The sequence below is a fragment of the Armigeres subalbatus genome, unplaced genomic scaffold (genome assembly GCF_024139115.2).
Source record: "Armigeres subalbatus isolate Guangzhou_Male unplaced genomic scaffold, GZ_Asu_2 Contig1981, whole genome shotgun sequence".
Classification (NCBI taxonomy): domain Eukaryota; kingdom Metazoa; phylum Arthropoda; class Insecta; order Diptera; family Culicidae; genus Armigeres; species Armigeres subalbatus.
The window spans coordinates 292,442-308,019 of NW_026942816.1; the positions used below are offsets into that span (position 1 = coordinate 292,442).

General features: G+C 45.7%; 3 protein-coding genes across 4 annotated transcripts; 1 reads left to right on the forward strand and 2 right to left on the reverse strand.

Moving 5' to 3' along the window:
- Positions 1-1,475: 1,475 nt before the first annotated feature.
- LOC134203598 (protein artemis-like) lies at positions 1,476-11,074 on the reverse strand. Of its 2 annotated transcripts, XM_062678480.1 has the most exons (3): positions 10,760-11,074; positions 9,701-10,705; positions 1,476-1,580 (listed from the first exon to the last, which is right to left on the reverse strand). In XM_062678480.1, the coding sequence occupies exons 1-2, from the start codon at positions 11,067-11,069 to the stop codon at positions 9,702-9,704; spliced, it is 1,314 nt and encodes a 437-aa protein (XP_062534464.1). In that variant the 5' UTR covers positions 11,070-11,074; the 3' UTR covers positions 1,476-1,580; position 9,701. The 2 variants fall into 2 exon arrangements, with proteins under 2 accessions (XP_062534464.1, XP_062534463.1); XM_062678479.1 differs by lacking the exon at positions 1,476-1,580 and having other exon boundaries at positions 9,617-10,705.
- A 696-nt stretch (positions 11,075-11,770) lies between these two features.
- LOC134203592 (26S proteasome regulatory subunit 8) lies at positions 11,771-13,384 on the reverse strand. The gene is made up of 3 exons (XM_062678472.1): positions 13,211-13,384; positions 12,437-13,125; positions 11,771-12,376 (listed from the first exon to the last, which is right to left on the reverse strand). Exons 1-3 carry the CDS (start codon positions 13,226-13,228, stop codon positions 11,872-11,874), a joined length of 1,212 nt encoding a protein of 403 aa, XP_062534456.1. The 5' UTR covers positions 13,229-13,384; the 3' UTR covers positions 11,771-11,871.
- A 455-nt stretch (positions 13,385-13,839) lies between these two features.
- Positions 13,840-14,749, forward strand: LOC134203597 (adenylate kinase isoenzyme 6 homolog). Its single transcript, XM_062678478.1, has 2 exons — positions 13,840-14,054; positions 14,160-14,749. The coding sequence occupies exons 1-2, from the start codon at positions 14,027-14,029 to the stop codon at positions 14,657-14,659; spliced, it is 528 nt and encodes a 175-aa protein (XP_062534462.1). The 5' UTR covers positions 13,840-14,026; the 3' UTR covers positions 14,660-14,749.
- Positions 14,750-15,578: the final 829 nt, after the last annotated feature.

A 15,578-nucleotide genomic window follows, 5' to 3' on the forward strand; every position in this document is an offset into this window, starting at 1 on the left:
GGAAGGATTATGCGAATTGGTCAACAGGCATATTTGAAGGAATTGTTGAAGCGATTTGGCATGGACGAGTGCCGACCGGTGTCCACACCGATTGAATGTCATCTTAAGTTGCAGAAAGGAGAAGAAAGTCGACGTACCGATGAGCCCTAACGTGAATTAGTGGGTTGCTTGATGTACGTGACCCTTGCAAGCAGACCTGATTTATCAGCTTCTGTGAACTACATGAGCCAGTATCAAAGCTGTCCAACAGAAGAGCAATGGGTGCACCTGAAAAGGATCTTGAGGTACGTTAAAGGAACGTTGAACCTGGTGTTGGAGTTTCGTGGTGACGATCGAGAAATGGCCCTGGCTGCCTACAGCGACGCAGACTGGGCAAACGACGTGAACGATAGGCGTTCTGTGACCGGATATTTGTTCAAGATTTTCGGGAGCACGAGTGTTTGGCTAACCCGGAAACAGCCAACCGTATCCCTTTCTTCAACAGAAGCAGAGTTCGTCGCACTATGTACAGCCGCTTGTGAAGGAATATGGTTAGTTCGTCTTCTAGCCGATTTGGGAATCAAAATTGATCGTCCGATTACTTACTATGAGGATAATCAATCTTGTGTACGAGTAGCGGAGGAACCTCGCGACAGCAGAAGGATGAAGCATGTAGAAGTAAAGTACTATTTCATTCGTGACCTGATTAAGAATCGGAGCATTCATTTGGAATACGTTCGTTCTGAGGATCAACTAGCCGATATTCTAACGAAGGGATTACCGACTGCAGCGTTCGTGAAGTTACGGGAGATGCTTGGTCTAATGGAATATAGGAATCCAGCTTTCCACGCTCGGTAATGGCGGCTTGTCGGTGTGAAAAAATCAATCGGTCACTGTAGCATTTGACACTAGCTGGAGGAAAGCTCATTGGCGTTCCTGGGAGAGGAGAAGGGAAAAAAGGCCTTTTCGCCGGTGAGTTTTCCTCCATCTAGTGTCAAATGCTACAGTGACCGATTGATTTTTTCACACCGACAAGCCGCCATTACCGAGCGTGGAAAGCTGGATTGAGCAGGGATGTTGAAGGATAACAATCCCCATATTCGACCTTATGTCGTAACCCCTTTTTGAGCAGACTGTCATTACTGTATATCAAATGTAAACACAACATAACCAAGCGTATAAATAAAAACGTGTTTTATTTCTCTCCTTAAATATTAAAGTTTAAATCCTTATTATCACGGAATAACCTGTTTCCCAATAATTTCGACCTCAACAGTAAGGCCGTCTTCAGTGTCTCGTACTTGACTGGACTATGTCGAGTCAAGTACGAGACACTGAAGACGGCATTACTGTTGAGGTCGAAATACGTATCTGTCAAGATACAATTAAGTACAATTCAATGGGATTGTACAAACTCGTCTTATGACAAGCCAAAACTATATTTTTTATAAAAAATGTTGTTCCAAATTTGTTCGGAATGTAGTAGTTTTATCCTCGACTTAAGTTTAGCATCATTTTACACATCGGATTTGATAGCTATTGCAGGCACTAATCTATAAGATTTTTCAAGTCAACATTAGTCGATGTCGGTGGTTATCCGCCTGAAAATTAGATAAAAAGCGTATAAGAATGAACTCTTCGGGTTCTATTCAGTGTAAAACTGTCCTGTGCATTATATTGCTTTTGTTTCATTAGAATGTTGCAAATGAAACTAAGCAAAAACGATAAACGAAATTGGGCACCTAATTACTCTCATGTGCCTAATTTCGCGCACAAAGCGAAAGTCTAAATAAAACATAAAATACATAAAATTTCACACTTTTCAATACGAATAGAGGTGATCGGAGCAATATGGGTCACCTAAGGAAATCGTTCCGAAAAGCGCTGAAAAGCGCTGAGAATCATCATTCAAATGTAATTGACTTATACTAGGGAGTGTTACCTTTCATATTACGTTGATGAATGATGAAAAATGCGTTTGGAAATTGTTGGAATGCAGTTTTGAAAATGTATATACGGGGTAATATGAGCCACTATGTATTTGGGGCAGTATGGGCCACCCATACAAAACGTTTTTTGGGAGAGAAAAGTGTGGATCCTCCCTTGATACTTTTTTGGAACTAAAAAATGACTTCAAAAATCATAACTCCGTTAATTCTTAACCGATTTTTGACGATTCCCCTACCAAACGGACCGGTTAGGTCTCTAGTTTTTAAACCTGAGAAGAGAATCGGTATTGGCCACCTGGTTCCGGAATAATTCCTTTTTTTCTCAAATCAAATGACCTTGCTAAAAATTTTAAAATTAATTTTTTGATGTGTTCTACTTCATGAAATCACGATACATGTTCAATAGTGCGTCTTACAAGGTTTCTTGGTGGGTTTGGACAGGTTCTGCGGCATTTCGGGGACCTTGTTCCCCCACTTTTTGATATGATCTGTCTTGGGCAGAGATCACCAGCGAAATTAAAAGACGAATTTAGTTCACAAACGAAAGAGATTTATTTTAATTGAAAGAAACGATGTTGACGCTGCAACGAATAGCACACTTATGAACAATGGCGCCTTCGGCGATTACTGCGCATCCGCTCTGTACAGTGTTGCCACTACTGAGAACAAAGATACACTGAAAAACAATGTAGTGACAAATAGGGTGGCATGGTAGTTGCACTCATAAGGGCCGATGCCCACATAGCGTTCTTTGAACGCTGCGTGCACGTGGCGTTGGAAAAACGCAGGTGTGAATCGGTGCGGAGACGCTGCGTTACCGCTTTTCCCGATGCACACATGCGTCCTTTTAACGCCGTGTGCACGCAGCGTTGAAAAAACGCTACGTGGGCATCGGTCTCAACTCTCCTCCTCAACGTACAGTACCACTGTCGGTCGTCAGCATTCCTGAAAACTTTCTTTGCTTCATAGTTCCCAGGGGTTTGGTAAGAACGTGGGCAGCCATGTGCTCTGTAGGACAGTATTCCAGTTCCAAAAGCCCCAGCTCACGTTGTTGTCTTACGAAGTATTCCTTGGTCTCAATATGTTTAGAACGACGATTAATTCGTTCAGAGTTCACAAAACTAATACAGCTTTGATTGATTATCTTCCATCAACTTTACAGGCCTATCGTCATATTCGCCCAACTCCACCATCAGTTTGCGAAGCCAAATTAACTCCTGAGTAGCCTCGCTAAGAGCCACATATTCTGATTCCATGGAAGACAATGTAACGCACGCTTGTTTACGACTGGCCCATGAAACAGCACCGTTTGCATAGCAAAACACATATCCGGTAGTAGACTTCCTCGAGCTTGCGTCGCCGGCTTAATCGGCGTCAGCGAAACCGATCAAACCACTACCAGAACCGTTATACGTCAGCTTCCAGTGCGTAATAATGCGTAATAAATATCGTAAAACTTGCTTCGCTGCTACCCAACATGACGCTGTAGGGGCACTCACTTTTCGACCAAGAATGGCCGTGCTCACAGCAATATCCGACCTTTTTTTATCTTCCTAAGCAATGGAGGGGGAATCTGCTCATCAGACATCCTGGGTTGACCAGGAAGTGCGGGGTTAGGGATCACCGAGGGAGGTAGGACTACATCCCCGACCCGCTAAACCGTTTCCATTGCCGCCAAGCCCATAGTCCCTTCGGTACAACCAGAAAGTAATGCTCCAAAGGGGGGCCAGTGCACAACGCACCCTCGAGGTTAGCTGCGTGTCCTTGCAGCACCGAACATCGTAACTCGCTTTTTTAGAAGAACACCACGGTATCGTGCCAGCGCGTTGCCAGCTTTCCAGGTGGCCTTACCACGCCCTATGTCCTCGGAAGGTGGGAAGGGTCGACTTCGCGCGTGCTTGCCTCTGCACGACTAGTATCAAGAATGATGATGCCGCGTGCACCCCAAATTGACCTTTCGGCGATAGGGCCTATTCGCCAGCACACAGAGAGACTTGCCGACGCGGTGCCTACGCCTGCCCCAGCCTTGACGAGGACCCCTGTCCGTCCTCGGGCCCGGAACCCACCCGGTTGACAGACGCCGCGAAAGCGACGATACCATGTTGTTCTTCGCGCGGCCACTTGTTCGATAAAAGGATCGAGTTCGACCACAGAGCATGACCACCGGTATGACCCATGAAGCCGACTCCGATCCCTTGGACCACCTCTTATTTGGGCCTGAACTACCCGGATAAAAAATATCATTAAAATATCATAAATTTTATTGTTACAACACCAGCCATCCCTGAGTCCACGCGCCACCTTCTGTGTAGCTCCGAGACGATTTGGGCGATAGCCGATAAAACGGCGTTCCAGCCAACTTCATCTTTACACGTCCTCCGAACTAGGTTGTCCGGGGTAGTGTCCAGACCACATGTGGCAAGCATGTGGTCACGCATTGCGCGAAAACGTGAGCACACGAACAACACGTGTTCCACCGTTTCCTCTAAACCTGCGCACACCAAACACTCGGGCGAGGCCGAGCAAGCCAGCTGCGTTACCTGCACTGTGATTTTGCAGCATGCTTAAACGCCGGGCACATCGAACCCCCCATGGGGTGCTTGCTGTTCACAGCTTTGCTGGGAGGATTCCTGCAGCATTGTGCCTTATGTCCCTCCAATCCGCAGCGTCGGCAGAGCTTGCTTCTGTCAGGGCCTTCGCAGTCCCGTTCCTTGTGCCCCGGTTCCAGGCACTTGAAGGAAACTTCGGGTTGCTCGTATATGCCCACAGCCATTTTGTGGAGTCTCCTCAAGCTCTATCAAAATGGAACTCAGGAACTGGGAAAAAATGATGATAAATAGGAACTGGAATAATTCCACAATAGCCCGTCAAGCTAAAAGATTTTTAACACCAAATGCGTTAAACACACAAAAGCTTCTCGCTTTGTCAAAAAAAAGATCTGTGTACTTATACAGGTTTAATAACAGGACATTGCTCGGCGAAATATCATTTAAAACTAATGAAGAAGGTCGAAGATGATGTTTGTCGTTTTTGTAATGAGGACTGTGAGACCTCAGAGCATTTATTATGCAGTTGTGCTGCACTTATCAACAGAAGAATCAAGTTCTTTGATAAGGGTATCTTACAGCCATCTGAAATATGGTCTTTATCGCCATGTAAGGTGGTGCGGTTCATACGTCACATCTTTCCATGCTGGGATAATACCTAAAATCATGTGTTGAAAGTCACTTCTTATAGTACTTATCACCTTGAACAGGTAAATATTAAACGGTTGGTATATCACAATAGATCTAAAGAATGGTCGCAGTGATAATCACCCAACAGAAAAAAAAAATATGCCCACAGGGCACACCGACCATCCCACCTTGACGCTCCCTAACTTGATTACCTTGGAGGCGTCCACTGCAGATAGCCGAACCAATGCTACCTGCGTCCCTGCTGGACCTTTCCGTAGCCGAACGGCTGCGGTGGGCGTCTCCACTTCACACTGTCGCCGCAGTGCCGTGACGAGCTCTTCAACTTCGGTGATCTCGTCCAGGTCTTTAACCCTTAGATTCACCTCCGTCACCACATTGACGTCTTCGGTTTCCCCTTGTTCTTGACCAGGGTCCAGGAGGCGTCATCCCCCTCTATTTCCCTGGTCTGGTGCGGCTGAGAACTTTCAGCCTGCCGTAACCCCTTACCACCGTCTTTCCTGAGTGGACGGACCTTTCCAGGTCCTTCATCCCCCGGTTTTGGAGGTACCTGGCCGGGGTTCAGCTTCCCAGCCCCACTACCCTTGTTCGGGGTAGTAACCCTCCGCGTTTTGTAGCGGCCCCCAGGGAGCTCATCCCCTGGAAACTGTCTCCCCCGTTTTTGTGTCTGCTCCGTTGGAGCAGTCACCCCCGACGTACCCGCAAATACTTGAGCCTCAGTCTGGGTAGACTTTGGTACCACCGTCTTCGCTGGCACGCCTTCGGTCGATTCGAGTCCGCGAATCCTTGGGCCTCAGTCTGGGTAGACCTCGACTCCACCGATTTCACGGGTTTACACTTGGCCGTCCCGACCGCCCTCTCCAGTTCGGCGTCCAGCATCGACTTTCGAAGTTTCTGCAAGCTCCTCTTGAAGTCCTTGCTGATATTATGCATCGATGACGCAAAGTCGATGATGGCGTCCAGCTGTTCCGTCGCCACCTCGAAGGCCGAAAGCCCATCGCGTTTGCGGTTCATCGCCTCCACAAGCCATGGGCCGTCAATAACCCCTACCGGCGTTTTTTTAGCCGAGAGGAAGGTTGAGTGACCCACGCTGGCGCTGCGCACTGAGCTACCGACTATTGCCTCTGGCCTCCTAGGCGGAGACCTGAACAACCCACCTCTTGCGAAGGGGTTGTCGCCTACACTACTACCACTAATTGAAGAATTGAGTTGGTTTTCCATTTTGGTCCCACGAGTTGCTCGGGAAAAGAGGTCCACCACGCCAGAGCCCAGCATGACGCAGTAAGGGACAATTACTGTGGAGGGTGCCCATGTACCCCACAGGCTCCGTTAGAGGCCTAGCTTATTATTTCACCCCCCTGGTCATGCATCCCCTCGGCACGGGTCGCTTGACGCCTTGGGATTAGGGGTTAGAGACGATGGTCCCAGTCTAACTCGCAGTGGCCATGGGGAGGGGTCGTCAAGCCCTTGGACAAAGTCCCTGCTGCCCCTAATAATCCGGCCTTGCACACACCGATATGTACAAAAGAGTACCCACACATCTTCTGTACTTCGTCTCGTTACTCAACAATGAACTTGTGTCTTCTACTTTCAAAAAACCTTCGTCCATCGGTGTTTTAGCCACTTTTGCATCACTTAAGCTAAACTTATCAATTAGTTTATCAATATAGCCTTCCAGGCTCACACTGTAATCACCATTTTCTCGCTTTATTTCTAGTCCTAAAAAATAACTTGTATCTCCGAGATTGGTGATCTCAAAATGTTTCTTCAATTATTGGTGCACAGAGTCAATTTTCTTTTCATCTACGCATCCAACCATAATATCGTCCACATACACTAAAAGGTACACCATCTTTCCGTTCTCGACCTTCGTGTATAAGCACTGATCAGCACCACTTTGCTTGAAACCCATCTTCAAAAGAACACTGTGTAACTTCTAGTTTCGACAACGTGCTGACTGTTTGAGTCCGTATATACTTCTTTTCAAAAAGGCAAACCAAGTGCTCCTTGCCTTTTTCCTCGTATCCAGGTGGTTGCCGCATAAACAAAACTTGATCGAGCTCTCCGTATAAGTAAGGCCGTTTTTAGGTTTTTATGTCGAAATGCAGCACGCGAAGAGTGGTGTGACTTGTGACCGGAGCAAAAACTTCGTCATAATCCTCACCGAACCGTTGCGAGTAGCCTTGGGCCACCAGACGAGCCTTATGTTTGATCACCTCTCCAGCTGCGTTCCGTTTTAACTTATAAACCCAACGGCAACCAACCACCTTCCGTCCAGCAGGTAACTGAACAAGCTCCCAAGTTCCATTTTCCGCATGTGACTTCAGTTCGCTCAACATTGCCGCCCTCCATTCTGCTTGTGCTTTACAGGTTAAAGCAAGGCTGCCATGCCATGCAAGTCACAACGGAATCGAGGTAACATTGAAAATGGCTCGAGCAAACTTGTTCTGGCCTGGGATGAGCTCACATATCAAGGACATCGTTAAACAGTGTGGAATTTGCGCAAAATTTGATGCGTCTCAGTCGAATCCACCGATGCGAAGTCACGAAATCCCAGTTTATCCATTTCAGCTCGTTTCAATGGACGTTCTTGTTGTAGAGAAAACGGAAACGGTCATAGTAGGCGTAAGAATAATTATTGTCATTAATATTTATAAAATAAATCATTCGCATTTGTTTGTTCATTCTAACCAGACGTATTTGTATCCACTGAGAGTTTACTCCTTACAACTCCTTACTCCCCGGAACCCACAGCGTGTTGTTTGTGATAACGGTACTAACTTTGTCAATCAAAAGATGACGAAGTTTGCCTCCGAATGGGACTTCGAGCTTGTGATGTCAGCACCATATCATCAGCAGGCCAACGGTAAAGCCGAAGCCGCCCTGAAAGTGGCTAAGCAATTGCTTAAAAAAACAAAGGAAAGTGGAACGGATTATTGGTACGCCTTATTGCATTGGTGCAATATTCCAAATAAAATTGGTTCTAGTCCAGTTGCTCGACTACGTTCTACCCGTTGTAGTGTACCCACAGTGGTTGATCGATTGCGCCCAAAAGTGGTGGATAATGTTCGAGCTGCAATTGAAGCAAGTCGTAGAAAGGCTAAATTAAAATTATACTATGATAAGAAGGCAAATGTGGGCCCTCCTTAGCCGTACGGTAAGACGCGCGGCTACAAAGCAAGATCATGCTGAGGGTGGCTGGGTTAAATTCCCGGTGCCGGTCTAGGCAATTTTCGGATTGGAAATTGTCTCGACTTCCCTGGGCATAAAAGTATCATCGTGCTAGCCTTATGATATACGAATGCAAAAATGGTTACCTGGCTAAGAAACCGCGCAGTTAATAACTGTGGAAGTGCTTAATGAACACTAAGCTGCGAGGCGGCTCTGTCCCAGTGTGGGGATGTAATGCCAATAAGAAGAAGAAGAAGAAGAAGAAGAAGGCAAAACAGTTACCTGAGTTAAGTGTTGGTTCGCCAGTTTATGTCCAGTTAAGACCGGATACATCCAAGGTGTGGACACCAGGAGAAGTGTCTAGCCGCCTCAACGATCGTTCCTACGTAGTGAATGTGGATGGTGTGGATTACCGTAGATCGTTAGTTCACCTGAAGCCTCGTAAGGAAACTCCCGAAACGCTGCCTGCCCGCTCTGCACCTCCTGTACCGTCTCAGAGCCAAGAACTATAGGCTTAGAAACCTTGCAGTTATATAACTATGGAAGTGCTTAATAAACTTTCTTTGTCATGATTGCAAATATTTGTCTGTTTTTTTTTTTATTTCCATGCTATTATTGCATCAGTCTGCTATGTCTGGATGAACTTTTAAAATATTTGACGATTTCGTTAAGAATTATTTTGAACTTTTTAGTGGAATGTCTTCACTTGTCATAAGACGAATTTGTACAATCCCATTGAATTCCACCACTTAGTTGTATCTTGACAGATACGTATTTCGACCTCAACAGTAAGGCCGTCTTCAGTGTCTCGTACTTGACTCGACTTACCGACTGCAGCATATTCTCCCCAGTCAATGTGTTTTGTGAGGGCATACGCATTGGAAATCTGATGAGTCTGACGCGATCGTGCGTGCGTGCGTACAAACTAACCTCCACTGGCTGGTAGTGATGTTATGGAAGCAGCCTGTTTCACATAACTTTACAGTCGGATTCAGTTCGGGAGTTAGAAAGTGTTTTTGCTTACAATAAGCCCCGTCTGTGCATGCTACCATTATCAACTGTATAATGAATCCATAAGCAAGTTTTCTGATTCTTCGAACCCATTGCGTATTTAGTTTTAGTCATCATAAGAAACTTCATGGGAAAAACATTAGATAAGCGGCATAAAAATAGACCGCTGACTAAAGCATACGACTGGGTACGTTTTCAACTTCAAACATGTTTCAAAAAATAAAAAATAAATAAGCACAGATATGAGCGTCTTTTTAGCGTATGTATGGGGAATTCCCCTTTTATAATTGAAAAAAAAAATGCTCAACCATGTTCTTATTTACAGCAAAGTGCAATGTATCTCCATTTATCTTGGGACAGGTCATCAAAGTAAAACCCAGTATCATAAATATTTACCTTAATCGGTTTCTGCTTTCTCTTGCATTGTGCGAATCCTTTTAGGCAAATGTTCTATCACAGCTTTATCCTCGTCGCTGTCTTCATCGTAGATCAGCTTGTTTTTGTTTTTATCATCCGTCCGTTGATACACGATTCCATCGAATTTAAAAGATTCCTCTGATTGACTCACACATTCCTCTTGACTACCAAGCCACGGACAAACATCCTTCAACAGCTGACTCATCTTAATTCCGCCCGGGTCATCCTTCCACAGCACGTTGAACCGAACAGCACGCGGACGAAGATACTGCAGGAAGTCCTCAAGCTCCCCGTAGCTGGCGTGATTCGAGTAGCAGACGGAGTACTCCTCCCTGTCGTTGCGCAACCTTCTGTGGATTGGGTCGTCTGGTTTCAACCGCCGCCAGCGCAGAGCCGACGGACGTATCACCCGAATATGCTTCTCATGCAACGTCGGTCGACAGGGCAACTTCCAGTACTGATCGGAGCGCGTTCCCTGGCAGGCGTGAATCCGAGTCTCGGTGACATGGTGAGCTGTGACGGCATTATCCAAACTGGCCAGGAAACGGTAGCATCGGAGCTCTTCTTGTTTGACATGGATTTTGTGCCCCAGGCGGCGGGATAGTTCCATGAACAAGAACTCGGACCCGTACAGGGCGGGCAGTTTAAGGGTGATTACGTTCTGCGGATTACTCGATAGCCATTCCTGGCACAGGTCGATTAGTTTTGACAGGCTTTCGGTTTGGGAGGGGAAATGGAGATAATGCGGAAGGAAAAAGGTGGTGTCCAGGTAGACAACGTCCAGTGTAAGATTCCGGAGGGGAATTATGTTTCGGAGATCCTTAGGTGACAAGCGGAAGTCACCCGTGTAAAGCACCTTGTGGCTATTGGTTTGGAAAAGAAACATGATGGAGCCGGGACAATGTCCGGCTGGGATGGCTGTAACTTGCACCTCTTGGGGGGTTTGATTGTCTTCGGTCGATTCCAAACTGATTGACATGGTGTCTAGAAAGACACACATTAATTTAGTACGGAAGTTATAACGGAAAAGGGACTTACCTCCGATTTCAATGGATCGGACGGTTTCGGTTATATGTGGAAAACGGTGCTTCAGGAACACACCCGAAATCGGGCTGGCGTAGAGCGGGCCTGGAAGCGCATCCTCCAGGTGCAGTCCTTGCATATGATCCATGTGGCAATGAGACAGGAAAAATACGCGCGATTGCACTCGATTCACCTCTTCGAAACGGTCGGCGGATATGCCGGGAATTTCCGCGAAAAATCCGGAAAAAGTACTCATTTTTAACTGCCGTAAAAAGGTCAACAAAAGAAACGGATCGTAGTAAATAAAGCTGGTGCTAAAGTGCATCGATGCAGTACAATAGTTGGTGCTACCTGGCGAACAAACAGTACACGCTAACCTGAAACAACTCAGTGGCTGGGTCATTTGTACCCGGATTTTTCTGATATTAGCAGTTGTCAAAATCTGGGTATGTCAACAAAATGAATCCGAGTCAGACGGACCCGAAATCTGCAGATTTACCCATGGGTAACTGGGGACTTAAACATTTTCGTAAATAGCAACATGGCGTCGACGTTGCATGCCGGAGAAAATGTTGAAATTTTTCTTTGAATGCAGCAAATATCCAGTTTTCCGCGAGCGGTAATGGCCGCCAGCTTGCCTGCGGGTCAGTCTCTGATTTGACGTTTCTGGAGGTCAACTGCACCCACCATTCGATCATTTTGATCAATGTGGTATATAAGAAGGCTTGAATTCACTGAATCAGCACCTTCTTATCCAGTTTTCCGCGAGCTGTAATGGCCGCCAGCTTGCCTGCGGGTCAGTCTCCTTAACTCAATCTGGGTAACAGTACCGAAGCGACAATCTTTATCTGGTAAATAACTAAAATATCTTTTACAACCACTCTTAACGATTCACAGGCTTTCTACAAAATGAAGAAAAATGCGAATGTTACAAATATGCGATCATGGGCAGTTTACAACCTTTCGAATGCAACGCGTTGCGAGAAACTCGGTTTGGAATTACTTTATGAGCCTTCCCAAGAGCAATTTCAGTATTTTCATATAGTTTATTAGCATAATATTAAGCAAAATACGGACAGTCCCAAAAGTGTGGATTACATATTCTAATTAGTATTTCATGAAACACTCTACTTCCAGAGCTTCTTGATCGACATGTTCTTCTCGGAGTCCTTCTGCATCACCTTAGCGACTGCCATCTCAAAGTCCTCCTGCGTGACATGAACACGGCGCTCTCGGAGGGCGTACATTCCCGCCTCTGTACATACTCCTTTCACCTCGGCTCCGGAAGCACCCGGCATCAGTTCGGCAATCTTGCGCAGGTTGATACCACGCGTTAGATTCATCTTCCGCGAGTGAATCTTCAGAATGTCCAATCGAGCTTCCTCATTTGGTGGCGGGAATTCAATCTTACGATCGATACGACCGGGACGCAGCAGGGCCGGATCCAAAATATCGATACGATTAGTAGCCATGATGACTTTGATGTTTTTGGTGGCCTCAAACCCATCCAGCTGATTCAACAATTCCAGCATAGTTCGCTGCACTTCCGAGTCGCCTCCGCTACCGCTCTCAATACGTGACGATCCAATGGAATCGATTTCATCCATAAAGATAATCGAGGGAGCATGCTCTCTGCAATGGAGAATTTATGAATTCAACGATTCTCAATGCTTTATTGAAATAAATACCCACCTAGCCATTACGAACAGTTCGCGCACCATACGAGAGCCTTCGCCGATAAACTTCTGTACCAATTCCGATCCGGAAACGCGAATGAACGTACATTCCGTATGATGAGCCACGGCTCGGGCCAGCAGCGTCTTACCCGTTCCCGGCGGCCCGTACAGTAAAACCCCCTTCGGTTGCGCAATACCCAACGCATCAAACAGCTCAGGATGCTTCACCGGCAGTTCAATCACCTCCTTGATCTCCTTTATCTGCTTATCCAATCCACCGACCATCTCGTAGGTCGAATCCGGGACCTTCTCCACCATCATAAGCGACACCAATGGATCGACCTTGTTCGGCAGAATTTTGTGCAGCGTGTAGCTTTCGTTCCTCAGGGCCACCCGACAGTTCGGAGTCACATCGTTGATATCGATGTTCTTATCAATATCAACCACAAATTTACCCTCCGGGTGCACCTTGACCAGTACCTTCTTTTTGTCCATGGGCTTTACAACCTCACCCACGTAGCTGCCCTGCTCCTGCAGCAACTGCAACTCCTCTCGCAGCATACGAACCTTGGCGTTTAACTCATTACGCTGCGCTTGCAAGCGGCGCAAATTTTGGTTCTTTTCCGCCACAATCAACTGCAGTTCTTCAATCTTTTGGATGTAGTACGAACGGAAGCCTTCCCCCTTTTGGGAGTCCACCTCCATCTGAGGATCGACATAACCAAAACAAAGAAAATGTTAACGCCGCATTGGCTGCAAAGTAATTAATTTTCCACAAATTTGCACCTACCTTAGATGAGTTGGTCATTTTGGCGAAATCGTCCACAGTAATTCAACCGAGTTTTTCAACGATTTCACGCAAATTTTAGGATTTTTTGAGCGGTCACTATTTCTCCGACTGCGTTTCAAGAAAATAGCAAACTCATCGGTTTGAATGTTTGACCCCAAACGATGACGGCGGAATGAAACGTCAAATTTGTGTCATTTTTCGGCTTTTGTTCAGTGTTCAAGTTGGCAGCGTTGGAAATTAGATGTCGAGTTGGTGTCTTGTTTTTATTCTTTTTATTGGCAGGACGATATTTTCAAAAGAGCGATATTGATTTTTATTTTTGAAACCATGACTCTTTATTGTTATAAATCTAAATTGATCTCAAAAGGTGACCAGCAGAGAAAAGAAAAAGTCTCATATCTCTGCAACACTATAGTGTTGCACTATATATAGTCGAGTGAAATTTGTTTCTACTCAGTATGCAAACGCAGATGCAAAATTGGGTTATTTCAATATAGAGCTCTTTTGAAATAAAATCTATCTGTCTAAAACTTAAAGTTGAAATATTTCAAGCCATTCAGTATAATCATCGTCATCATCGTACCATTTCACCTGTTACGTTTTCAATGGATGCCTCTTTTCATCATGTCTCTTTACCTCTTTCGTTCGGCCGGACAGACTGACGTTTTGGAGTCAACATCATATTTAAAGCTCGTGGAGCCGTGGGCAGACTGAAACCCTTCCGCTTTCTTTCTTTTTTTGATAGGCGTATACGCCGGAAACGGGATTTTTATTTGCGGTGCATGTAATCCGGAACGGCAAGCAGATTGAATCGGGATGAAACAGCCAAACATTCTAGTCACAGGTAAGAAACGACACCGAAAAAATCCAGCATTTTGTCTGCAACGAAACTGGTGATGGATGATGGGTGTGTGTGCGTTTCCCCATGACACGGAATAGCTATTTTTAGGCACTCCCGGCGTTGGCAAGACGCATCTGAGCAAGCGAGTGGCCGAGCAGCTCGGATTCAAGTGGCAAAACGTGTCGGAAATAGCCAACCAAAATGGGTTCGTCGAGGAGTACGACGAAGAATTCGAGTGCCCGGTACTGGACGAGGACAAACTGTTGGACCATTTGGAACCGATCATGCAGGAAGGTGGCAACGTAGTGGAATACCACAGCTCGGAGTTCTTCCCGGAACGGTGGTTCCAGGCAGTCTATGTGGTGCGCTGTTCGACCTCGCTGCTGTACGAGCGGCTGCAAGCCCGGGGTTACAACGACCGGAAGGTGAAATCCAATATGGAATGCGAGATCTTCCAAATACCCCTGGACGAAGCCAAAGATTCCTACCGGAGTGAAATCATCGTCGACCTGCAGAGTGACACCGAGTCCGATCTGGAAGGGAATGTAAAGCTGATTTGCGACTGGCTGGAGAAGTGGCGAAGCGCCAACGAGGCCAAAAAGCAGTAAACGGAAACATACCCGCTACAGCTCACAGAGTACGATCACCACCGTTTTGCATCCAAAAAAGAAAAACAAACGTTAAAAAAAACGCCGTAATATTTAGTTAGGAATTTTGTGTTCAGAATATTTTTGAGCATTGTGCTAAAACACCCCGAACTGTAAGATTGCTTTAAGCTACTGAATAAGCGCGCGCTTATATGTATTTATGAACGGTTTTTGGCCTCAAAATTGTTAAGCGACTATTGATTTTACTATTTTTTTAAGAATATTAATGAAAAATTAATAAACTATTAGGATACAATCTACACCCCAAATTTGAAGGACTTTCTTTTACGTTTAGAGAAAACTTTGCTGTTAACCTACCTATACCATGTGATGGTCAAACATCCCGTTTACATCGGGGAAAAAAGGAATTTATGTAGGTATCGTCATATTTCATCATATTGTCGTCTGCTGGTATCGTTTTCGGGATCACCAGTGAGCCCAAATACACGATTTTTTTAGCCACCTCGATTTCGTCATCACCGATACAAATGTGGTCGATGGCTAACATTGTCCTCTGTTGAGCCTCTTCCAATCCGCTTTGGGCACGGTGTTGCCAAAAACCTTGAAACCGTAGCTGCTAACGGATTTTCTATGCTCAGCATTCGATGCCCAGTCGGTGTCTGCGTACCCGTAAAATGCATCAGCATCGTCGTTTCGCTTGTAATTAGAAGCTGCAGGTTCTCCGTTCCCTTTACGTAACGGACCACTCTCTTCAACACTTGTCAGTATACCTATTTATATTTATTCAGACTAAAGCCTATGTGGCCTGTGCGGTATATAAGAGTCTTCTCCATTCGGCTCGGTCCATCCCAAGTAACATTTTTAGTTTTATGTGGCTCTAATAGTGGTTTTCAAGATCAATTCAATAAAACCAACAATA